General features: G+C 42.5%; 1 protein-coding gene across 1 annotated transcript in view; it reads right to left on the bottom strand.

Moving 5' to 3' along the window:
• Window positions 1–25,624, bottom strand: part of LOC143962002 (cadherin-related family member 4-like) — a 147,096-nt gene that overhangs the window by 103,982 nt on the left and 17,490 nt on the right. Inside the window, exons 4-5 of the mRNA XM_077471346.1 lie at window positions 13,558–13,677; window positions 11,000–11,103 (exon numbers count right to left, since the gene is read on the bottom strand). Coding sequence (XP_077327472.1) covers window positions 11,000–11,103; window positions 13,558–13,677 — 224 coding nt within the window. The remainder of the gene's footprint in view (window positions 1–10,999; window positions 11,104–13,557; window positions 13,678–25,624) is intronic.

The raw sequence follows: 25,624 nt of genomic DNA, 5'->3' as shown, positions 1-25,624 counted from the left end.
TTATCTTGTAATTATTAATTTATCTAACCCTGCCTTGGTGGAACTACGGAATTTTATTAGAGTTTTACTCATGACAATTGTGTATGATTGTATTTACTGCTTTGTTACCTTGTATAATTTTCGACTATTTGACACCAGTTGTCATATTCTGAGACAATTGTACTATTATGGATATTTTTGTCACTGTATTTACCATTTATTCTGATACTAACAGTATATGTATACTTACAAGCCATCGATGTGAATAAAAATTCCCTCGTTCAACCTCAATTATCCAATCGCTATCCTGTACTTCATATAAAGTCCCAACTCTCTTGCTCCCCTCTTCTCGATATAAGGGATGAAAATGCATGACCTTACCGGGTCATGATTTCATTCAAAGTCCCATAGGGATGGACATACGTGACCTTACCAGGTCTAGGTCTCCTAAAAGTCCCTAAATGTCTCCTTTGTTCTTTTTCAACTTCATTGATGTGATAAATATAAACAAAATAAGATGTGTGTGTTTTTTTGCACTGGTACACTGCAAGTATGAGAAGTTGATGTGACAGATGTATATAAGTAAGTAACTAACCATCTTCCAAAATTCAAATTCAAATAGAAAAGATTAGAAAAAAATATAATTTAATAGAATAAAATAGAAAGAATATACAACCATCTTCTGAAATTCAAATTTCAAATAGAATAAATTTGAATTTCGAATAGTATGAATTCTAATTTTTTAATTAATTAATTTTAAATTTGGATAGAAAAGATTATGATAAAATAGAAAAACGATAGAACAGAATAGAATATATTATATTTTATTCTGTTCTGTTCTATTGTTTTTCTAGTCTATTCTTTTATATTCTATTAAAATCGAAATCATTATATACTAAATTCGAATTTCGGAAGATGGATATATCTATCTATATATATATATATATATATATATATATATATATATATATATATATATTATATATCCACCTTCCGACATTCGAATTTCGTATAGAATGAATTGAATATAGAATGAATTTGAATAGAAATAGAGAATAGACTAGAACAATAGAACAGGCCCCCGACTTTGGGGGCCGAGATACGTGGCCCCAAAGTCGGGTCACAAAATGTCAAGCACTTTTCTGCAGCAGACAATTACATTTTGCGACCCGACTTTGGGACCACATATCTCGGGGTCACTTATAGCTAGAAACACCAAATTTGGTATGGAAACACAATAGAACTAGCACTAAAACATCTGAAAACAAAGTTTGGGGTTTCTAGCACTAAGTGACCCCGAGATACATGGCCCTAAATTTGGGTCGCAAAATATTTTCGAATCATGTTGAAATCATTCCGAATCCAGTAGAAATATTTTCTAATTTGGTTGAAATATTTTCGAATGCGACCGATTTTTCGAATTCGGTAGAAAAAGAAACGAAATCCGAAAACGAATTTAATGAATATAACTAAACAAAATTAATTAATTAATGAATTAAAACGAAACTAAAACAATTTTTTTCCTTTTGCACATGTCTACTAACAGGTCTATAGTTACTTGGTAAAGACTTTGTTCCTTTTTTAAATATAGGCACCACATTGACCCTGCGCCAATCCAGTGGTACTATTCCTGCCATTAATGAGTCCCTAAAAATTAGATACAGTGGCTTTGAAATTACAGAGCTCAATTCTTTTAGGATCCGTGGGTGGGTGCCATCAGGTCCAAGTGCTTTATCCACCTTTATTCTGTCAAAATATTTCTGGACCATATCACTTTTGAGCCATTGTGGATTTGGGGCTGTGCAACTACCACCCCCATTATGGACATGAGCTCCCCCATGCTCCTTTGTATACACAGAGCTGAAGATAGTATTTATTAAATTAAAAAAATTCTTCACATATATTAATAGTAAAAAGGTCAAGTCTGAGCATGTAGGCCCTTTACAAAATAATCTGGAGTGGGTGACTGGGGAATCCCCAGTGTCCCACTCCAGATTATTTTGTAAAGGGCCTACATGCTCAGACTTGACCTTTTTACTATTAATATATATGAAGAATTTTTTTGGGTTTGTCCTACTATGTTTTGCAATCTGTCTTTTTTGTTTTGAATTTTTGCATCCTTGATTTCCTTTTTACATATTCTGTAATATTCTTTGTAACATTTAAATGACACTAGTGTTCCTTCATTTTTTATATATTTTAAAAGCTCCTTTCTTATAGTTTATAGCTTTTTTAACTTTGACCGTGAGCCACATAGGTTTTATTTTTAGCCTTTTAAACTTATTGCCCATGGGAATATACTTTGCAGTGAGATCACAAACAGTCTTTTTGAAGAATTCCCATTTCTGTTCTTGTGTCATTGATGCCAATATTCTCTCCCAGTCTAAGTCTTGGAGGGCAGCCCTCATCCTTGGAAAATTTGCTCTCTTGAAATTAAGTGTTTTTCCCGTATGTGTTTTTTACCAGGTCCAACAGAGCATTATTCCTAGTTGGGGCCTCAATAAAATGGACTATAAAATTTGTCCTGTAATAGGTTTATAAATTTTTGCCCTTTAACTGTCCCAGCAGTGCCATTATTCCAGTCAATTTCTGGGTAGTTAAAATCCCCCATTATTATCACTGTCCCAGCCCTTGCAGCCCTTTCTATCTGTGCAAGGAGCTGAGTCTCCACCTCCTCATTAATATTGGGTGGTCTATAACAAACTCCAATGATTAATTTTGAACTACACACATCTGTATGCAGTTCCACCCATAATGCTTCAGACTCATCACACTCTCCATCAGGCCTGTACTGGCCATCGGGACTACCGGGAGTTTCCCGGTGGGCCGATTGGCTCAGTGGGCCGGTTGTCAGACAATGTGTTATGTGTTTGACTCACTACACTTCTCTCCCTGGATTCTCCATGTCAGTTGTGTGTTACAATAACGCCGGCGGCGGCAGCTCTGCTCCTGCATCTGGCACACAAGCACCACCCCCTCGTGACACCGCCACTCACTCCCCTTACATTACAGGCTGCCTCCTTGTCCCAGCGCCGTGACGTCATTCACGGCCGGAGGGCGGAGGCGGCCCGGGGACATGGGAGGAGCCGGAGTGCAGCGAGTTGCTGCCCAAGCTTAGCTGCAACCAAGAGGAGCCAGCACCGCCAAGTCCACTTCAGACAGCAGCACAGACAGGGTAAGGGGACAAAGAATAGTCTTATCAGTGTAATTCAAGCACTAAATAATAAGATAATCGGATGCTATATGGGATGCAGGCTGCATGGCAGCATGATTAATAATAAACTGAGAGTCTGGCTGTTACTGTCAGTGTCCGTGATTACTGTAATATGCAGCATGGCAGGGGGAGGGGAAGGGGTAAATGTATTGCCACTGGTCATGGTAACTGATAAATAATTTAATGTCACTGGTCATGGTAACTGATTTTTATTCATCAGTTACCGTGACCAGTGACATTAAATTATTCATCAGTTACTGTGGCCAGTGCCATTAAATTAATAATTGACCAGTGGCATTAAATTATTAATCAGTTACCGTGACCAGCATCATTAATATTAATTGAATGCCACTGGTCAATTATTAATTTAATGTCACTGGCCAAGGTAACTGATCATCAATTACCGTGACCAGTGGCATTAAATTATTGATCAGTTACCGTGGCCAGTGGCATTAAATTAATATTAATACCACTGGTCACAGTAACTGATGAATAATTTAATGCCACTGGTCATGGTAATTGATGAATAATTTAATGCCACTGGTTACGGTAACTGATGAATAATTTTATCGTATTTTTTTGCGCAATTATGTATAGTTTATATACTGTTTTTGTGTGTATTTGCAAAATTAAAGTGGGCCGGTCTGGATGAAGTCCAGGGCCAAATTTTTGTCCCAGTCCAGCCCTGCTCTCCATCCACCAGGTCCTCTTTCACACTCGCTTTGAGATCACTTCTCACATACAGACGGACCCCTCCACCTTTCCTTTTTACTCTGTCTTTCCGAAAGAGTGCATAGCCCAGTCATGTGAGGAATGAAGCCAAGTTTCAGCAATACCAATTACAGCATAGCTCTCCTGACGCACCAGAGCTTCCAACTCACCTATTTTGCTTGGCAGACTTCTGGCATTGGTGAACAAACATTTTAATGCAATAATATATTTTGACCGGTCATATACTATCCTCTTGGGTGTTCTGAGATTGCAACTAGGACTTGCTACTATACTTACCTTGGGTTTATGTGCTTTGGTTACCCTACCATTAATGCCCCTAATATTACCCTCTGGAATATGTTCCACGCTGACTATCTCTATCTCTGGACCCTTCCCCCCCTTATGTGATAATATTGACACAAATGATTGAGTGGACTAATATTAAAAGTGAAAAAAGTTGGGTTAAAATCTACACTAAATGGTGCACAGTTGTAAAGGAGTATGTGGATTCCAACTAAATATAGAATATCAGTATTGAACATGCACTAATTAACCAGGAATGTTTAGGGTATGGGATTTATTGCACAAAAAGGTAAAGTGAGAATACAATTCACTTTTGATATCACAAGAGGGATATACATTTTTTTCATTGGACAAAATTTATATTTGAGGCACAATTAAAGCACATTATAAAAATGGAAATTTTCAGGAGTTAAAACACAAGAGGGATTTGTTGGATTTGAATGAATGGAGGTATTTACAGTTAAAAGATTTTGTGTCCTCTTTGCCACAACAAATTCGGTCAGAGGAGAACTTAAATCCAATAGAAAAACTATGTAATGCACAAACAAAAATAAAGCATGGTATTTCACAATTGTATAAAATATTGACGGCATTGGTGGGACAGGGAATGCCTCCATTTATTGAAAAATGTGAAAATGAGTTGGGGTCACAACTAGATGAGCAACATAAATATTTAAGAGGAGTATATAGGTTTGCAATGGATATAAACACAGTGGAGATGAATTACAAATGTCTTTCTAGATGGTACATTATTATTATTCACGATTTATATAGCGCCAACAGTTTACACAGCGCTTTACAATGTATAGGGGGTGGCTTAGGGACAGTTAGGTGGGTGTGGGATAGGCTTCCCTGAATAAATGAGTTTTCTCCTAAAGGAGGACAGGGTAGGGTACATGGCCCCAGTTGTGGCACAACCAGAGAAATCTCCACTGTGCTGGAGAGGGTGTGGCCAAGGGGGAACTATGTCCCATATTTGGTGGTTATACCCAAAGATTAGAGAATTCTGGCAGGTAGTAAGAGAATATATAAAAGAGATCACGGGATTGGAGATCCCAGAGGATCCATGGAGTTGTTTATTCCATATTACAGATATGGGAAAAGTAAAATATCAGAACTCATTGCTTCCATACTTAAATGCTGCATAAGGAGTGATACCAAAAAAATGGCAAGGAAAAGAAAGACCTTTGGTAAAGGAGTGATTTAATGGCATTGAATACGGAATATCTAAGTACCATATTTATCGGCGTATAACACACTTTATTCCCCTTAAAATCAGGGGAAAATCGTGGTGTGTGTTATACGCCAATCCCCTGCCGATTGTGAGCTTCTCGGCGGCTTTCGGAAAGCCGAAATCCACCAAGAACGAACGAGTGTGGCCGAAAGATGGCGAGAATGGGCGCTTGGCCAAAATAGTCGAAAGCCGAGGAGAACGGCCGAGAGCTACCGAGCAGTGCCGAGATACACATGACATCCACTCTATCGCGGAAGTGCCATTTTTAAATGGGAAGCCTGACAAGGCTGCGATGCAAGGCTGCAAATGACTGACAAGGCTGCAATGCAAGGCTGCAAATGACACTGACAAAGCTGCAGTGCAAGGTTGCAAATGGCTCTGACAAGACTGCAGATGGACACTGATAAGGCTGCAATGCAAGGCTGCAAATGACACTGATAAGGCTGCATTGATGGGCATTTAAATGTAAGTTTTTTTCTTAAACTTCCCTCCTAAAAGTTTTTCCTTAAACTTTCCTCCTAGACTTGGGCTGCTGTTATACACCAGCGCATGTTATATGCATGTTATATGCCGATAAATACGGTAGTGGAAATGAAGAACAAATCGGAAGATGTGAAAGTATATGGGAAAAGTGGTCTATTTTTAAGACTACAAGGACATTTTCTGAGGGAGGGATGGAGGACTAGAAAGAGATTGTCATGGTTATGCAGTAATCTTCCTCTGTTTGCCTACCTCTCCTCATTTGTACAGACTAAGAGGCCAGCCACTTCCACCTGGTGGTTTTTATAACCTCTCCTCTAAGCATGGCTCCACCCCAGGCCCTATCAGGGAACCCTATATTAACCTATGCACTGCAAGCCAGCGGGGCTGATGAACCATTGTGTGTTTGGCTTCCTGTTTCCTGCTTGCCCTGTGCTCTACGTTTGTCTCTGTTACCGACCTTGGAGTGTTCTCAACGATTCCTGTCTGCTTGTGACCTTGACCATTTGGCATGTTTGCGACCGCCTTAGTGTAAGAGGCTGTAGCAAATCCATTTTAGGGAGAGCTTATAACAAAGCTCTCTGTCAATCACGCAATTATTTGTTGTATAAAAGTAAGGCTATTAAATCAAATTCAACCAAGAGATTTATAACTAGATACTCTAAACATCATCTTGAACTACGTGAGATCTTGGCAGCTCACTGGTCTTTTTTGCGTGGTGATCCTGTTCTCACCAAATAGGTCAGTCCTTATCCTTCCGGAGATCATGATCCCTTCGGGACAGAATTACTTCTAGCCATTATTCAAACAAGCCAGTATCTGGACAACATCCTCATGGCATTACTAGATGTGGCAAATGCACATTTTGCCCTTGGATCAAGACAGGTACCCATTTTTACACTTCCAAATGGCGAGTTGTTTGTCCCTAATTTTAATGCCTACTGTCTGACTCAAGGTGTGGTATACCTGATGTCTTGTAAATGCAATGCCTTTTATGTTGGCAAAACTGTTAGCCCTTGTACACATGATTGGACATTCCGACAACAAAATCCATCGGATTTTGTCCGAAACTGGTGTTGCATACACACGGTCGGACAAAGTTGATGGAAAATCAGATCGTTCAGAACATGATGACGTTATTTCATTACGACAAAATTACGTTCAGGCTAGTAGCCAATAGCTTTGGTCTAGGAATTTAGTCTGAGCCTGCGTGGCACTTTGTCCGATCGGAATTCTCTACAAACGATCGGACAAAGTCCGATCAGATCATGTTGTCGGAAAATTTTATAGCCCAGCTCTAAAACTTTGTCGGTCGGATATTCCGACGGAAACAGTCCGATGGAGCCCACACATGGTTGCATTATCCGACAACACGGTCCAATTGGACATTTTCCGTCAGAATGTCCGACCGTGTGTACAAGGGCTAAGACATTTTTGATCCTGTATCAAGGATCATGTCTACTATTCGTCGGGTGGCAAAGTGATCACCTCAGTAAGTAGACATCTCGATCTATATCATAAGCTTGATTCCTCTCTGATATCCTTTATTGCCCTGCCCGTGGTCCATAGGGATCCACGGAGGGTGATTGGAATAAACAGATTCTCAGGAAAGAAACTTTATGGATAGAACGGCTCAATGCCACCCATGCTCCTGGTATTATTGAGGCCCAGTCTTATAAACTGTTTCTCAAAATAATTTTCTCTTGGGATTTGCTGTCCTTGATTCCGGTATTGTGCGTGGTCATTTCTTATCTTATCTTTATCGCCTATCTTTCCTCCCCCCCCCCTTTTCGTTGCCTCTGTTTCCCTCCCCTTCCTCCTCCCCTTCTTCCCTTAAAATAGTTCTTTATCTTTGAAAACCTGAATACACGGCTGTTAGGGTTTACTACAATGATGCTGTAGGAGCCTTTCACCAGCATTATATGTAATTTGATTATTGAATATCCACTTGTAATATTCCTGTTATTTCATATATATAATTTAATATTATAGTGTCGATTATGTTAAGATTCTGTGCCCTTATTTTGGTGGCATTTATTCACCAGCGAAAAAATAGCATAAATTTGGAAAAAAAAAACTATGTTTTCTTCTTTCTATTTTAAAAGAAATCCAATAAAATCTAATTGTGTCATAAATGTAAGCCATAATGTATTCTGCTATTCTGTCTTTGGTAAAAAAAACTCTGTTTAGTGTATAATAATAATCGGTTTGTGTGATCACGGACATATGTACGCGAATGATCATGTACAGATGTGTGCAGGTGATCACGGACATATGTGCGCAGATAATCATTGGGACATGTGATTTTAGTGGGACATATGTGGGGGACATGTGTTTTTATTATTGGGGACATGTGTTTTTATTATTTGGGGACATGTGTGTTTTGGGGACATTGTGTTTATACTGTGTGTTTACACCATGTTGGTGATCAGTGAGTAAAAAGCTGTAAAGAACAGCTCATACTCACTGATCATCAGCCGGCTGCAGCGATCTGCTCTCCTCTTCTCAGCAACGACTTCCGTGTGAGGAGAGGAGAGCCGATTGCCTAGGCTGTTTGTTTACATCACATGACGGCTGTGATTGGACATGGCCGTCATGTGATCAAGAGGGTCAATCACCGAGCCCTCCTGCCAATCCGAGATGCGCCATGTCCGGGTGACACGAACGCATAGGGATTGCGCCGCTGCGTGGGCACACGCACGATCCCCCTACTTCTGAAGGACGTTCAGGAACGTCCAGTCAGAAGTAGAGAGCTCCCACCCAGCCATATATATACACATTGGCCAGGTGGGAAGAAGTTAAGAAGTTAAAATAGGTGTTTCTGTGGATGTTAGTAAAAATGTGCTTCATCAGTAAATCTTCCTTGTGTTGCCAGTAAAAAAAAGTTGCGGGAGGATGGCAGTCCTGGCTAGTTTTATTGTATTTAGGCACACTATTGTTTCTGGGCCCTACCATTGGTAAAACCAATACAAATTTTTACACATATGTGGTATCCCCATAAATGTCAGGGATAAAATAATTAAGTTTGCTTGTCTTTTGGTGCTAGGCCATGTAATGGAAAGAAATATACAGCTAAAGATTAAAAATTATTTTTCTTTACTATTTTGGGCCAGCTTTCTATTGATAATAATAAAAAAAAAATCAGGAGAGATCCATTAATATTTACCATTAAATAAATGGAGGGCCAATTTGTTTTGAACTATACAAGGGATAACTCACCTGATTTACAGGCAATGCCTGGGTTCCGAACAAGATAGGTTCTGTAGGTTTAATTTTAACAACCAAAAGGTCCCTGGCCCCACCTGTAACTGGCCTTCACAGCAAGGAGCACATGGAAGGGCAGACACATGAAAAACAAAGACAGAACATACCATAGCTCAACTTAACAACCAATCTGCTAACTGACCAAATTAACCTGTCCAACAGTCTGCATTAAAAACAGGGGTTTATCCAAAACCCCCGTTTTTAATGCAGACTGTTGGACAGGTTAATTTGGTCAGTTAGCAGACTGGTTGGTAAGTTGAGCTATGGTATGTTCTGCCTAGGTTTAATTTTAAGTTGAATTTGTATGCAAGTTGGAACAGGTACATTTTTTCAAGTGTAACTCCAGCCAAAAAAAGATTTTTACGTTTGGATAGCATAGGAAAGGGTTAACTGGCCATGCAGTGATGTGGGATTGCTGACAGGTGCGCCGAACAGTAGGTGGCCGCATGCGGTGAGCAGCAAGATGGCCACACAGCGGTTTCTGGGACCAGCATGACATCATGCTGCCTCCGTTCTTAACTTCTTCCTGCCCACCATATAGTAAGATGACGGCCGTAAAGTGGTTACATTATCCTGGCTCAACCTCATGACGTCCAGCAGGATAAGCCGCATCTCCAATCTAGGTAAAGAGCCTATGACATAGGCTCTTTACTATGTGATCAGCTGTGTTCAATCACAGCTGATCACATTGTAAACAGGAAGAGACATTTATCGGCTTTTCTCCGATTGCACTGACAGGCGTGAGTAGAGGAGAGCCAATCGGCTGCTCTCCCGAGAGGGAGGGTTTGCGCTGATAATCAGCGCATTGATTTTCAGTGCAGACCCATCGAGGATGCCCACTTCAGACCACCAGGGATGCCTACTTCAGACCACCAGTTGAGCCTACCAGGGGTGCCAATCAGGGCTCCTTACGATGGCACTCTGTGCCCATCAATGATGCCTGCCAGTGCCATCTATCAGTGCCCATCAGTGCTAATCATCAGTGCCACCCATCAGTGCTGCCTATAAGTGCCCACCAGTGCCACCTATTAGTACCACCTTTGATTGCCCATCAGTACCACCTATCAATGCCTCATACAAGTGCCTCATCATCAGTGCCCATCAGTGCCAATCAGTACTGCCTAATCAGTGCCTGTCAGTGCGGCCTCATCAGTAAAGGAGAAAACATACTTATTTACAATGTTTTGTAACAGAAACAAAGAAAACCTTTTATTTTTTTTATTTGGTCTTTTTTTATTTGTAGCACAAAAAATAAAAACCCCAGTGGTGATCAAATACCACCAAAAGAAAGCTCTATTTAGGGATAAAAATTTTGTTTGACTGCTTAATTGTCATTCAAAATGCGACAGCGCTGAAAGCTGAAAATTGGACTGGGCAGGAGAGGGGAAGGGCCCTGTATTGAAGTGGTTAAGTAAGAGTCTATGTAATTTGCATATTTGTAGCTCGGGGACTGCCTGTATACAGTTTTACTAAAACATGCTAAACTGGGTTTAGGCGTTAGGATTTATTGCACCTTCATCATGAAGCCACTTAAGATCTCTTTATACCCCTAATTTTTACATGTACTCTATAGGTCTGTTTATCCAGCAATAACTTTGTCATTATATAACAAAATAATCTTATGTAATAATTTCATTTTCTATGTAGTCTATAGTACTATATTGTGAAAATATATAAAAAAAATGCATTCTATAATTTTTGCCATTTAAAATTACACTGAAATTATGTTTCTGGGTTTTAAAGTAAACACAGCTATTTATTGAACCAAACCCCACATATTCAGAAATACTGTAAGGAGTTAAAAACAAACTTACATAAATACTGGGGTTTCGTCATTCAGGTCTTCGATATTGATAATCATCCCTCCTACACAGAAAAGACCTCCAGGGTCTGTAACTTTTATTAGAAGTCTGAATTCCTAATAAAAACACAATAATATAATATTAATAATAGCCCCTGACACAGGGCCACTGATAAGGTGTGGTGAGTGGGCCCCAAATGCATGCTGTCTTTATTTGGGGTCATACACCTGCACCCACATGTCAAATTAGGACATGTGATTGTGTTTGTACAGATGCTCCATCCCTATAGTTGAACATAGGCTGACTGCACATAGCTCCAGCCACATAAACCACTGATTCACACTGTACAGGCCATAGTGCCAATGTGAATGAGCCCCAAGACCTTATTCAGGCACACAGAGCTGTAGTAGGAATTTAGTTGCGTTTGTGACCACCAAATTTATTGGGTGATATTCTCATCGGAGGAGGCGGTAGCTGTCAGGTTTATTTCTAGTAGCAGTCCTACTCTGATATGACTAAATTAGGTAAACATCTGCACAACATTGACCACTTGATTGAATTTTGTATTCTAATTATATAAATACACATTTAAATATAGAAGTTATTCTACAAGCTAAAAATAAACTTACTGCTGGATACTTTCTTTTTTTCATGAAAATATGCCATAAACTATTCGTAAATCATTTTACAGATTAAACAACAGTTTTGCTTTAATGTGTATTGAAACCCAATTTTTTTATTTATTTATTTTTTATTTTTTGGATTGATTGTGTAAGGGTAGCACCTTTGTCAGGTTTTTATTATTGTCTGTGTCTGGAGAAAAGAGTAAATCAGCAAATGGTCATTGACACATACAGTAAAGAAAATTATATTTTCTTGCAATTTTTGTGGATGCTGTCATACATTACAATACATAAATTAGTCTGGTACTGACAGAATATTTTTATGGTAATAAATTTGGACTTTATCCATACTAAAGTTGGCCATAGACATGTACAGCTCACAAATCCACGCTGACACAATTGGCCTCTTTCTACAATATTTTACACATGTATAGCATAAGCATGGCTTTTTTTTTAAGAGCAAGGGAACTTTAACTTGGTGAACAACTCTAACTTTGCTTAAATATGGTGGAGACTGATGCCGCGTACACACGATCAGAATTCTCGGAAAAGCCTTGGATGGTTTTTCCAACAAAATTCAGATGGAATTCCGCTCAAGCTTGTGTTGCATACCTACACACGGTCACACCAAATTCCGACCGTCAAGAACAAGGTGACGTACAGCACTACGACGAGCTGCGAAAATTAAGTTCAATGCTTCCGAGCATGTGTCGAATTGTTTCCGAGCATGCTTCGGAATTTTGCATGTCGGAATTGCTACAGACGATCGAAATTTCCCATAGAAACTTTTTCCGTTGGAAAAATTGAGAACATGCTCTAAATCTTTTGCTGGCCGAATTTCCGATCATGTGTACGCGGCATTATACTGTGAAACAGTAATTCGAAATGTGTGCCGTTCAGACTACAAGGGAAAGCAGGCCAGGGAAGGAGCTCAGCTTCAAACAACTGTTGAGCAAAGGATGGATCCCATGAAGGCACACATCAATGCAGACCCACTAGTATTGGAATGAATGGTAGTCTCAGCCTGGGCTTCCATGCGGCCATGCCTTCAACAGGTTTCATTCCGCCCCTTGGAGCATAACCATGGGGATGCTCATGATTAAGCTCCGCGGGGCAGAGTGAAACACGTTGGGGGCATGGCCTGATGGGAGCCAAGACTGAGACTGCCATTCATTCCAATGCCAGTGGGTCTGCATTGATGTGTGCCTTCATGGGATCCATCCTTTGCACAACAGAGACTAATACTGGCCACAAATACGACAATTATCCAGAAATTTCAACAGCAGTCAATCACAAAACTTATCAAATAGTAAAACATGAAAAAATGTCAACATTGCCTAAATCCATTTGAATTTTATTGAAATTGAAAGCTGCTTAAAAGGTACTTGGAATTGCAAGTAAATTAATGTAAATGGGCAGCAACATAAATATTAGCTGTGCTATGCCTTCCAGCCAGCAATAATTAAATAAAATAATTTAGAATAGCTACTCATAAAGATGAACTATAGTCATTTAGGAAATGCCATGTAATCCAAGCTGACTATATAGTAATTCTTTACCTTTACTGGCTTCAATTTCTACTTTAGAATTAACTTCTGTAAAACTACCTAGCAGGAGAGTGGTAATATAGAGAATGGGAAATAAAATCAGAAAAGCACACTCACAACACTTGGCCTTCTCAGTAATTACTACATGGTGTGTAAATGTAATGTAGCTATGACTAAGAAATGGGGGTGTGTGGCACTGTTGTAACTAATTGGGCTTCTTCATTCAGTGGTCAAATAGTAATGTGTTTCCCTGTATGGGCTATCGGAAGGGAAAACTGTAAGTGATTTTAAATACAAAGTCTTGGAATTGACAGGTAATAGGTACATAGTGTACCATATCATAACTGGGTATTGTTTTTGACCAGCATTCATTTAAAAATAAATCTGTGATTAGAGTTACCTCATATCCTGCATCAAAATCCGGGGGTTCAGAAGCATTTATGTAAACAACTCCAGTATCAGGATCTACATCAAAAAATATTCCATTTTTTGGCCGAGATGATTGGGAAACCATTTTATACTGTTAGACAACAAACAAAAACAGCAAACTGTAAATAATCTAATTACTTGCAAACTTTTCAAAAACATAGGGACAGTAGCTAAACATAAATATCTGATACACATCAGTTGCAAAGATTAAAAAATGCTATAGTGGTAGGTACAGCAGTGACTCAGATGGCTGACATAAATGTTGGCCAACATTTTTAAAGCAAACCTTGCACCAGCAATCCCTTGCTAAGCGCACAGTGCTATCATTAAAGGTGATTGTAAAACACAAAACCTAATGCACAAAAAGCCCCAGAAAACTGTACTCAGAGGGGTATTGTACTTGTTAAGACGTTCATATTCCATATATACACTCTATTGTCACTCTGTTATCAAAAGTATTGAGACATTTGTCTTTACACGCACATGAACTTTAATGGCATCCCAGTCTTAGTCCATAGGGTTCAATATTGAGCTGGTCCAACCTTTGCAGCTAGAACAGCTTAAACCCTTCTGGGAAGGCTGTCCACAATATTTAGGAGTGCGTCTATGGGAATGTTTGACCATTCTTCCAGAAGCGCATTTGTGAGTTCAGGCAATGATGTGGACAAGAAGGCCTAGCTCGCAGTCTCCGCTCTAATTCATCCCAAAGGTGTTCTATCGGGTTGAGGTCACTACTCTGTGCAGGCCAGTCAAGGTCCTCCACCCCAAATTTACTCATCCATGTCCTTATGGACCTTGGTCCAAATCATTTGGTGGAGGGGGGATTATGGTGGCAGGTTGTTTTTCAGGGGTTGGGATTGGCACCTTAGTTCCAGTGAAGGGCGTCAGCATAGCAAGACATTTTGAACAACTTCATGCTCCCAACTTTGTGGGAACAGTTTGGAGATGGCCCCTTCCTGTTCCAACATGACTGCACACCAGTGCACAAAGCAAGGTCCATGAAGACATGGATGAGCGAGTTTGGGGTGGAGGAACTTGACTTCTGACCTCAACCCGATAGAACATCTTTGGGATGAATTTGAGTGGAGACTGCAAGCCTGGCCTTCTCATCCAACATCAGTGCCTGACCTCACAAATGCGCTTCTGAAAGAATGGTCAAACATTCCCATAGACACACTCCTAAACCTTGTGGACAGCCTTCCCAGAAGAGTTGAAGCTGTTATAGCTGAAAAGGGTGGGCCAACTCAATATTGAACCCTTCAAACTAAGACTGGGATGCCATTAAAGCAGAACTCTGGGAAAAAAACATTTTTCCATGTCATTGTTGCTGATCTCCTACCTTCACCAACTATGCTATCTGTGTTCTCAGCCAGCAGTCTTGGCACTCCCACCTATAGTTCTCTGAAAGCAAGCAGGGCGGAAATAGAATTGTAGTGGGCGGAGGGATCTCACAGCCCCTGGTCTCTGCCACCCATGGAGGTGATGCCCCCCTTCTCCTCTCGCCTCCCTCCTCCTCCTCCTCTGCTCTCTTCCAGTCACCAGCCCCACTCCGCCCCTGCTGACACCCCCCCCCCCACCACCACTACCACGTCACCCGCCATCTCCATGCAGAGCAGGATCGTTATCACAAATCATCCGGATGACACAGCGGGGATCTCAGGCTGTGACAGGTATTGTAAGTGAAATACCGTTCGCTGTAATGTCCTGCTGACCGGCATTGTGTTTGACAGCGCACTGTTCCAATGCTGGTGGGAGGTGGGATATTACAGCTATCGGTGTTCTCACATGCAATACCTGTCACAGCCAGAGAAAGGAGGAGCGTGCGTTCGGAGCATGCATGCACCTTCATCATGAAGAGCATGCATATTCCGGACGCGCGCTCCTCCCTGCTCTATCTTCAACCGTAAGTAACGTTCACCGCTGTCTGTGAGCCGGCCTGAGTGTCTGAAAGTGCTGGGAACCACCGGTGTCCCTGGACCTATCAGCGGCCTATTCACCAGTGAGAAGATTGACTTCTCCACGAACAGATGAATCACATTATTAATCCCACATGCGCTGACATCTCATACATCTTATGAGTTACCAATTGTCTTTTAAGGAATAAAATGTCTTAATACAGTAATTCTGCACTTGGATGGCACTGCTCTCCTTCTGTCTTTGTTTTCCACAGAGTTACTTCTAGCCTGTCACGATCTGGCAGCCATCCACAGTCAGCTTATCTAAGAACACTTCAACTGTCCTTGTGCCACAAATGTACCCCTCCACATGAACTCCAAGTGAAAGAGTACCCACTCTCTTTATTCAGCTGATCAAGCACACATGATCGAATGTACTGTCACAGCCAGAGATCCCTGCTGTGTCATCTGATTATTTCTGATATCGATCCCGTTATGCAACGGTGGTCACTAACATGCTGCACTGGTGGTCACTGACATACCGCACTGGTGGTCACTGACAAGCTGCATTGGTGATCACTAACATGCTGCACCAGTGGTCACTGATAAGCTGTACCGGTGGTCATTGACATGCTGCACCAGCGGTCACTGACATGCTGTACTGGTGGTCACTGACATGCTGCACTGGTGGTCACGGATTAGCTGCACTGGTGGTCACTAACAAGCTGCACTAGTGGTAACTGATAAGCCGCACTGATGGTCACTGACCATCAGCACCAGTGTTCACTGGTAAGCTGCACCGGTGGTCACTGACAAGGTGCAGTGGTGGTCAATAACATGCTGCAGTGGTATTCACTAACTTCTCTACACTGGTGGTCACTGAAATGCTGCACCAGCAGTCACTGGTATACTGTACTAGTGGTCACTGACATGCTGCACTGGTGGTCACTGACATGCTGCGCTGGTGGTCACTGACATGCTGCACTGGTGGTCACTGACATGCTGCACTGGTGGTCACTGACATGCTGCACTGGTGGTCACTGACATGCTGCGCTGGTGGTTACTGAAATGCTGCGCTGGTGGTCACTAACAAGCTGCACTAGTGGTAACTGATAAGCTGCACTGGTGGTCACTAAAATGCTACACTGGTGGTCACTGATAAGTTGCACTGGTGGTCACTGATAAGCTGCACTGGTGGTCACTGACATACTGCACTGGTGGTCACTGACATGCTGCGCTGGTGGTCACTAATAAGCTACACTAGTGGTAACTGATAAGCTGCACTGGTGGTCACTGACAATCTGAGCTGGTGGTCACTAACATGCTACACTGGTGGTCACTGACATGCTGCACCAGTGGTCACTGGCATGCTGTACTGGTGGTCATTGACAAGCTGCACTGGTGGTGACTAACATGCTACACTGGTGGTCATTGACATGCTGCACCAGTGGTCACTGGCATGCTGTACTAGTGGTCACTGACCAGTTGCCTTGGCAGTCACTGACAAGCTTCACTGGTGGTCACTGACATGCTGCACTGGTGGACACTAACATGCTCTACTGGTGGTCACTGACATGCTGCACTGGTGGACACTAACATGCTGCACTGGTGGACACTAACATGCTGCACTGGTGGACACTGGCATGTTGTACTGGGGGACACTGATTGTTGTAAGAAAGATCTCAAAGCTGCAGCAGGAGGTATAATTCTAATTCTGAATTACAGCAGAGTACAGTGTGTATAATATATATGCCTGTGGGTCCGGGATCATTGTGCACAGATGCAGAACAGGAATCTGCCTTTGTAAACAAGGTGGATCCCCGTTCGGACAGGGGACATGTCAGAAATCTTCTGTTCTCAGTGATCGGGTACAGCGATCTCTGTCATGTACCTGGAAGCCCATCCCCCCTACAGTTAGAAAACACCCAGGGAACACAGTTAACCCCTTGATCGCCCCCTAGTGTTAACCCCTTCCCTGCCAGTGTCATTTATACATTGCTCAGTGCATTTTTATAACACTGATCAATGTAATAATGTCACTGGTCCCCAAAAAGTGTAGCTTGTGGTCAGATTTGTCCGCCGCAATGTCAGAGGCCCTCTAAAAATCACAGATTGCCGCCATTACCAGTAGGTAAAAAGTAAAAAATATTGTTTTTTTTTAAAATCATTTGTTTACAGCAAAATAAATAAAAACCACAGAGGTGGTGAAATACCACCAAAGCTCTATCTGTGGGGAAAAAAAGCAACAAAGATTTCGGTTAACCACTTAAGCCCCGGACCATTTTGCTGTCCAAAGACCAGAGCACTTTTTGTGATTCGGCACTTCGTTGTTTAACTGACAATTGCGCGGTCGTGTGACGTGGCTCCCAAACAAAATTGACATCCTTGTTTCTCCAGAAATATAGTTTTCTTTTGGTGGTATTTGATCACCCCTACGGTATTTATTTTTTGCGCTATAAACAAAAAAAGAGCGAAAATTTTGTGCAAACATTTTGCTATAATAAATATCCCAAAAAAACATTTTTTTTCCTCAGTTTGGCTGATACATATTCATCTACATATTTTTGGTAAAAAAATCACAATAAGCATTTATTGATTGGTTTGCGCAAAAGTTATAGCGTTTACAAAATAGGGGATAGTTTTATGGCATTTTTATTAATATTTTTTTTTTACTAATAATGGCAGCGATCAGAAATTTTTATCGTGACTGCGACATTATGACGGACACGATGAAAAATGAATGGCTTGAGAGTATTATAATAATATGGCTAAAGGTGTGCACCCTCATCCCAGTAAGTTAATTTGAAGGAAGGTGTTGGTATCTCTGGTCTCCTATCAGAGGTATCAACCGGGATTGTGAGCATGGGGACTATTACGGGGCACATGTGTAATTTGTTCGAATAGAATAGTATCAAAACACTAGTTCATATTAAAAACCATTTATTCAAAAGAGAGAAGATTTATACAACCAATAAAGCATATGTATATGGATCACAGTTGGTAGAGACAAATGAGGTAATTATTCAACTAGTTTCGCTTTGTAGCTTCATCAGGAAATTACCTAGGTTTAGAGATACATTAGTTTAGTATAACAAGACATTGAACATTAAACACAATAAAGTACAATAAAAAAAAATATATATATATAATTATTTTCATATGGAGACATAATTATAACATTTCGACGTGAGGGCGCGTTTCTACCTCTCCAAGCCCTGTTCCGGTTCCCGGTCAAGCTCAATGATGTGATTAGAGGAAAGAATCTTTCCCGGCGACTGGGAGGGGGATATTTCAAGCTCGGATCCCAATATAATTGGCAATGACTAGGTATGCAGGGAAATAAAATGTAGATATACATTTTAAAGTTTTAAATCTTTGGAATTGGGGGGGGGGGGGGGTGGGGAGTGAGTGAAAAACACCCAGTGAAAAAGGAAATGTTGACGAAGGAGGGTATTTTAATGTGAGTAGACATGGTCCAAGGGGGAAGATATATAGAATCCATAATGGATGTTAATCATCCACTATGTACAGTGAATTAACCCTAAAGTGTGCAGAATCCCAATTCAGAATATATAGAATTACCCCAGTATGGCAGAAGAAGGGTGTGACCAATATAGCAGAAAAGTACACAAAAAAAGAGAAGAGAACCAGCCAGGTTAACACCCAATGTGCCTGTGAATGAAATATCAAAGAGGAAATATCAAAAAGGCATTCTAGCATAGTTACCCCTTATTAAGTTGAAGGGGAGAAAATACTTAGTCCCGGAGGGATGGATAGGTCTGGTTTGACCAATGTTGTTATGCCCAGGGAGTGTATGTAGGTAGCCAATACAATGTGGATTCCATTTGGGTCACATTGATTAATGTATGTACAATCCATGTATTGTCAATGCCATGCTATCAAGGTAAAAAAGAGTAATAAGGTCAGATCCACTGTCAAATATAGGTACCTATATGGCTGGACATACCGCCCTATAAATAAATTTTATTGTAACTCACCCATACAATGAAGCCCCTGAGCCTCCTCCGGGTCCGGTTGATACAGCTAACTGGCGTGTTGAACGCCAATATATACCCCTCGACCCCGCCGCGACCATCATGCCGTGTCGCCGGCGTATGATGTCGGTGGGGTCAACTGTACCGGGAACCAGAAACATGGCCGCGCGACTGGAAGAGACGCGCCGGCCCGAGCCAGTTACCCGGTCAGCGGTGCCCCGTAATAGTCCCCATGCTCACAATCCCGGTTGATACCTCTGATAGGAGACCAGAGATACCAACACCTTCCTTCAAATTATGACGGACACATCGGACATTTTTGACACATTTTTGGGACCATTGTCAATTATACAGCAATCGGTGCTATACAAATGCACTGACTTCTGTGTAAATGACACTGGCAGTGAAGGGGTTAACCACTAGGGGGCATTGTAAGGGTTAAGTGTGTCCTGGGGAGTGTTTCTAACGGTGGGGGCGTGGCTATGTGCGACACATCACTGATCGTTGCTCCCAATCACAGGGAGCAGAGATCAGTGACACTGTCACTAGGCAGAACGGTGAGATGCTTGTTTACATTAGCATCTCCCCGTTCTTCCTCCCTGTGTGACAGTTGTGGGTATCCTCGTGGCGATCAAGTCTGCGGGACCCGCAATCCGACTTTAATCCGAATTTAAAGGGACATACAGGTACGCCCATTTGCCCAGCCGTGCTGTTCTGCCGATGTACATTGGCGTGCGCCGGTCAGGAAGTGGTTAAAGCGACACAGTGCCATAATGCAAAAAATGGGTTCAGGCTGAATGTGAGTTTGACACAGCCTGTGCACAGTTTGATGAATAGATGAGCAAACTGGCCAGTTTCTTCTGCAGGCCAAAGGGTGGCAGAACCTGCGGCATCTTCAGACAGGCAGGGATATGTGTGACAATGGCACTTATGGATTGCCCTTCAAAAATCATACATGTTTCTAGACAAATCCTCACTCTGGTGGAACAGTGGTTGATCTAGGATTGCCCTAGGATCCTGGAGGTCTTATATCAGGTCAGAAGGAATTTTTGACCAATTTAGGTGGTCATACAAGCAATGACTCACTTGGAAAGAAAGCAGCGCTAATATCAGATCTCTGCCAAGCATCTGTGACACCCCCCTTTCACATCAAGTCCTTACTGTTCCCTTTCACATCAAAGTCTTCAGTCCCACCTTTCACATTAGAGTCATCAGTGTTCCCCTTTCATATCAGTGTCTAAGCCCTTCCTTTCGTATCAGAGTCCTTAGCTTCCCATTTACCCTTCATATCAGAGTCCTTGGTACCTCCATCTTCCCACATCACATCAGAGTCCTTAGGTACCCGCTTCTTATGAGAGTTGTACCTTCCAAAATTCACCACAGGGTGACTGTGGCAGAGGGCATGAGACAGAACATATCTAGATAAAGGGTAGAATTCTGGGCTTTTCTGAATGCTAGGGCTGCCCTAAATGCCACCTTCCCTGGATTCTGGATTAACACGACTTGCCCGAACCATCGAAATGCATGATGCATGTGCATAAGCATAGGATGTAATACATCACTCCTGACAAACCCAAACCGTATCCCATTTGAGAACTGCTAGCATATATATGTAGCGCTGACTCTCCTGTCTATTATTGTATGTTAGCATGTTATAACAAAAATCTATGGCTGTTTCTATGGCTTACTGTTTGGCGCCATCTAGCGGCCAAACACTGAAAGTGAACTTAAATATTATTTGGCTTTCAAACAATGAACTATTTACAGGAAATGACTGTTATTTATATTGGAGAGTTGACCCTTTTACCCAGGATGGCGAGTGACCTACCCATGGGCACCCTCTCTTGCACTGCACACTAGGTAGGAGATGAAAGGACCCTGAGCAGCCATTTTAGGTCTCTTGGGAACGCATGGCCTGCCTGTGAGGACTTGTGTGGAGGCCTCCTGGAGGAAGCGACTTATTGCCTATGCGGAGCGCAACCCTGCTCGGTTGTGTTAATGACCTGAAGTGCCAGTGACTCAGAGATCAGATTGAGAGGATCCAGAGACACTCGTTTGAGCATCGGAAGACCAGGTCCACCTGATTGGACAGGAAAGGGTGACGGAGTCGGCTGACGTAGAGGCAAGTTGAAACCACCGGACCAAAGTTACCATACCAAAGTTCCGATCCAGTTGGCGAGCGGGTTGCTACCCACCATTTTCTAAACCATTGCACCTAGTCAGTCTTATATACATGCCTCGTTGGGATAATTAGTCCCACGGAGGATGACTATAGCAACTGATGCTAGGCAGGCATAAGGCCTACTTGCTATCACACTTCAAGCACTGTACTGTATTTTCGGAAGCAACACTAGGATCCCCCTTAACTCAACTTTAACTGCTAAACCTTGGATTACAAATTTATAAGGAGTTACATTGCTAGCGAAGATCAGAAGATAAAGACTGAGTGATTTAAGTGAGATCTCACGCATAGCTATAAAAGTAGGGGGAGCTCCCATATATATATATATATATATATATATATATATATATATATAAAAGTTAATTGTCCTGTCAGTCTATGTTGGATGACAGTACAATTGCTTTAATCATCTATCTACAAATATATATAGTAAAATATACTTTGGTTAAGTACCTTGTTGTGTGGAGTATTGTTTTCTCCCAGCAGGTGGAGCCAGTGGATCCTGAGAGAACAATACAGGTATATTGTAATATATTATATTGTACTGTATTGTATTCCACCACAGCTGTGTCAAGGGCACTGAGCCAAGTCAGTGGGGTTCATTAGCAGAGTGCAGGCCCAACTCAATTCAGCAGCTCCTTAGGGTGGTCAGTTCTACATGTGGGGGCGATGAGCCCGTCACTCTGCAAGCAAGCCCGTCCCCTTGGTGCCAGCCACCACAGTGGTACAGTGGTGCGAAGTGGAAGGCGCACGCGGAGAAGCGAGCGTGGAAATTGAGCTCCCTGGTGAGGCCTGGGATGAAGAGGAGGTCAGTAGAGTTGTAAAGTTACTGTCCCCAGACAGAAAAGCATGGGTGATTGCCATCAAGCAAGATACTGAGACTTCTCACATTCATGCATTGTTAGAGTAGAAGAAGGGAGTACCCAAAAGCTTCAGAGGCAAAAGTGTACAACTAGGAAACAAATCAAAGTTTTACATAGTACACCCAAGAGTCTCCCAAAAGGGCCCTTTCAGTTTTGGTCAGGTAGAGCCAAATAGAGAAACTGCCACCACCTCATCACCTCTGACCATGATAGGGCCAGAGCTCCTCACAGCTCTGGGAGACTTTGCATCAACGTGCCAGAAAAGCAGCACAGTGTGCGTGGAGATTGGGTACAGTAAGTTGAGGATCTTCTCAGGAAAGCAGCCTGTGCCAGCTGGGGAGGAAGAATTTGATGTCTGGATAGAGCAGGCCATGCAGGTCCTGGAGGAATGGGAACTGCCAGAGGCCCAAAAGAAACAGCGTATAAGTGAGATCCTGTGAGGAGCTGCTGCAGAAGCTGTCAGGAACTTGAGGTTCAGCAATACCACCTGCACAGCCTTGATTACTTAGTCATGCTGCAAGAAGAGATTGGGCGGTTAGAAAAAGTGGGTAATTTAATCTACCAGTTTGAACACACTCTTCAGCATTAAGGAGAACGTCTTTCCAAATACATCACAAGTCTGAATAAAATGTTATGTCAGATTGTGCTAAAGAAAGGAATGACGCCCTCTGCCATAGACCAAGCCAGGATACAGCAGATCTTAAGAGAGGCTTTGCGCTCTTACCCAGTCTGGCTTCATTTGATAACCTCTGTGGACGTCATGTCATTAAGATACCATGACCTTATCCGAGTGGTGAGAGACGAAGAGGCGATGCTAGATGACCAGCAGGCAACTGTTCAAACAGCCCCTACCTCTTTAGTTGGAGTCAGATCTACAAGGACAGTGGAGCAGGACTCTAAAATAGCTACTTTAAAGTCCCAAATGGTACAAATGATGGAAATTCTGACTTCACTGCTGGCAAAAGTCTCTCCAACAGAGGGAAAAATGGCGACATAAGTAATTCAGGCCGCACCCACTCCCTCAAATCAGAGGTCGATGGGTGACCAAGTTTGTTTCAATTGTGGAGAAATTGGACATCTTCGACGAGTGTGCCCAAGTCCAGTGAAGTCTGAGATAAAACACCAAAAGCCGGCAGAAAACTACAGAGGGCCCTGGTGAAGGAGTCAACAGGGTGCCCTGTAGTGTCAGCTAACTCCAAAATGCGTAACGACATGAAGAAAGCCCCAAAGGCGTGATAGAAACCCATAGAGAAAAGCCCCGACACTGTCTCAGAACAACCCAGCATCACTGTCTCAGAACAACCCAGCATCCCAGCCTCCCTGGCTCAGACCAAGAGGTGTCGGTAACCCGGCGGCCTTGTGTAGTGTTTTTTTCCGGTGTCATGCAGGAGTTAGTGGGTGTTGTGTGTCTCCAGCGTAGTATACACCTGTATCTACCCTTTATTGCTGTTGTTCTCTAATACAGCCATCGGCAGGAGTTAGTGGGTGTTGTGTGCCTCCAGCACAGCACAATATACACTGTATCTACCCTTTATTGCCGGTGTTCTCTAATACAGCCATCTGCAGGATGCAGGCCTCCGTCGGAGTATACACCTGTATCTACCCTTTACTGCTGTTGTTCTCTTTGAAAATCTGTTTATTGAGTTTTGAAACATTTAACAAAAAACAAACAACATACATTGGTCATGACCAGAGTGGGCTTTGGTATCTACAGAGACATGAGATGAGGCAAACAGTTGCGTGCATCATAACAGTGGGCCAGTGACCTCATAATGGTTCCCGCAGGTGGCATTTGTGGGTAGGATGACATCAGTGGGCCCAGAGCATCCATCACCAAAATACAATTACAGTCACAATTGCATATTCCTATACTTTGGAGGAAAATATCTGGTTAAGAAGGGTGCAAGTCAGAGGCTGTGGAGGGATCTGCCAGCCATTTGGACCAAACCTTAACATATTTATGGGGGCAACCCCTATTAGTGTAACAATCTTTGTACAGGGGCAGGCTATTGCTAACTAGTTGTTTCCACAAAGATAGAGGAGGAGGAGTGGGCTTACGCCAGCTAAGGGCTATGTCTTTGCGGGCATAAAAGAGGAGCAGTCCGACCAGAGTGGGGCTAGCCACAGTGGGAACTAGTTCCTCCATCAGGCCCAGTATACATATTGCCATGGAGGGTTGGAGCGATATGGTGGTGACCTGTGAGATGACCTTTAGTATTTCCTTTCAGTAGTCGACAATGGGTGGGCAGGTCCAAAAAATGTGGGTGAAGTCACCTGGTATCGCTCCACATCGCCAACAGCTGGGGGGGAGGCGGGGTTCATTTTGTGCAGCCTATGTGGGGTGAAATATGCACGGTGGACCATTTTGAATTGTATTAGGCGGTCTCTCAGGGAGACCAGGGATCTAATAGGGAAGTCCCATACATCATCCCAATCATCATTATCGAAGTCAGGTATGTCGTGCAGCCATTTGTTCCTGAGTTTTTCCAGAGTGGAGAGGAAGGTCAGCACCAAATGAGAGTAGAGTCGAGAGGTGGGCTTTTGTGCGCATCCAGACCTGAGGAGGTCCTCCAGGGTGGATTGGATGATCTGGATGGGGGGGTTGGAGAATTGGCGACTGAAGGCGTGGGAAAGTTGAAGGTATCTAAAAAAATAACTCATAACAACTCAAAAAATAACTGTTGGGGTGTTGAAATCAGAGATCAGTTTAGGAAATGGGGCCAGAGATTGATTGGAGATCACCTGGACCACCCTTTTAATGTTGAATTTAGTCCAAGCGTGTGGTTCAGGCAAATTGTAAAAATGCTCTAGGGTGGGGTTTAACCACAAGGGGGCAGCCAGGGAAAGTGCATTTTTAGGATACTTCTCAAGTTGAAGTCCCACCCTCCAAGCACGAAGTGTAGTGCGCATGGAGGGGGTCAACGGGTACGGGGCTTTTGGGCCACGAAAAAGTAAAAATTGTAGAGCCTCCAACGACTTCACCACAGCCGCCTCGACCAAGGTGGTGGGGTTTGTCGTATCTGGAGTGAGCCACCAGGCCGCAGTGACTAGTTGGGTGGCCAGGAAATATTTATGTAGGTCGGGGCACGCCAGCCCCCCCTGG

This window comes from Lithobates pipiens, unplaced genomic scaffold, assembly GCF_037356315.1.
Source record: "Lithobates pipiens isolate NorthernLeopardFrog02 unplaced genomic scaffold, aLitPip1_a1.2 Scaffold_8, whole genome shotgun sequence".
Classification (NCBI taxonomy): domain Eukaryota; kingdom Metazoa; phylum Chordata; class Amphibia; order Anura; family Ranidae; genus Lithobates; species Lithobates pipiens.
This window is presented reverse-complemented; position numbering and strand designations above follow the sequence as displayed.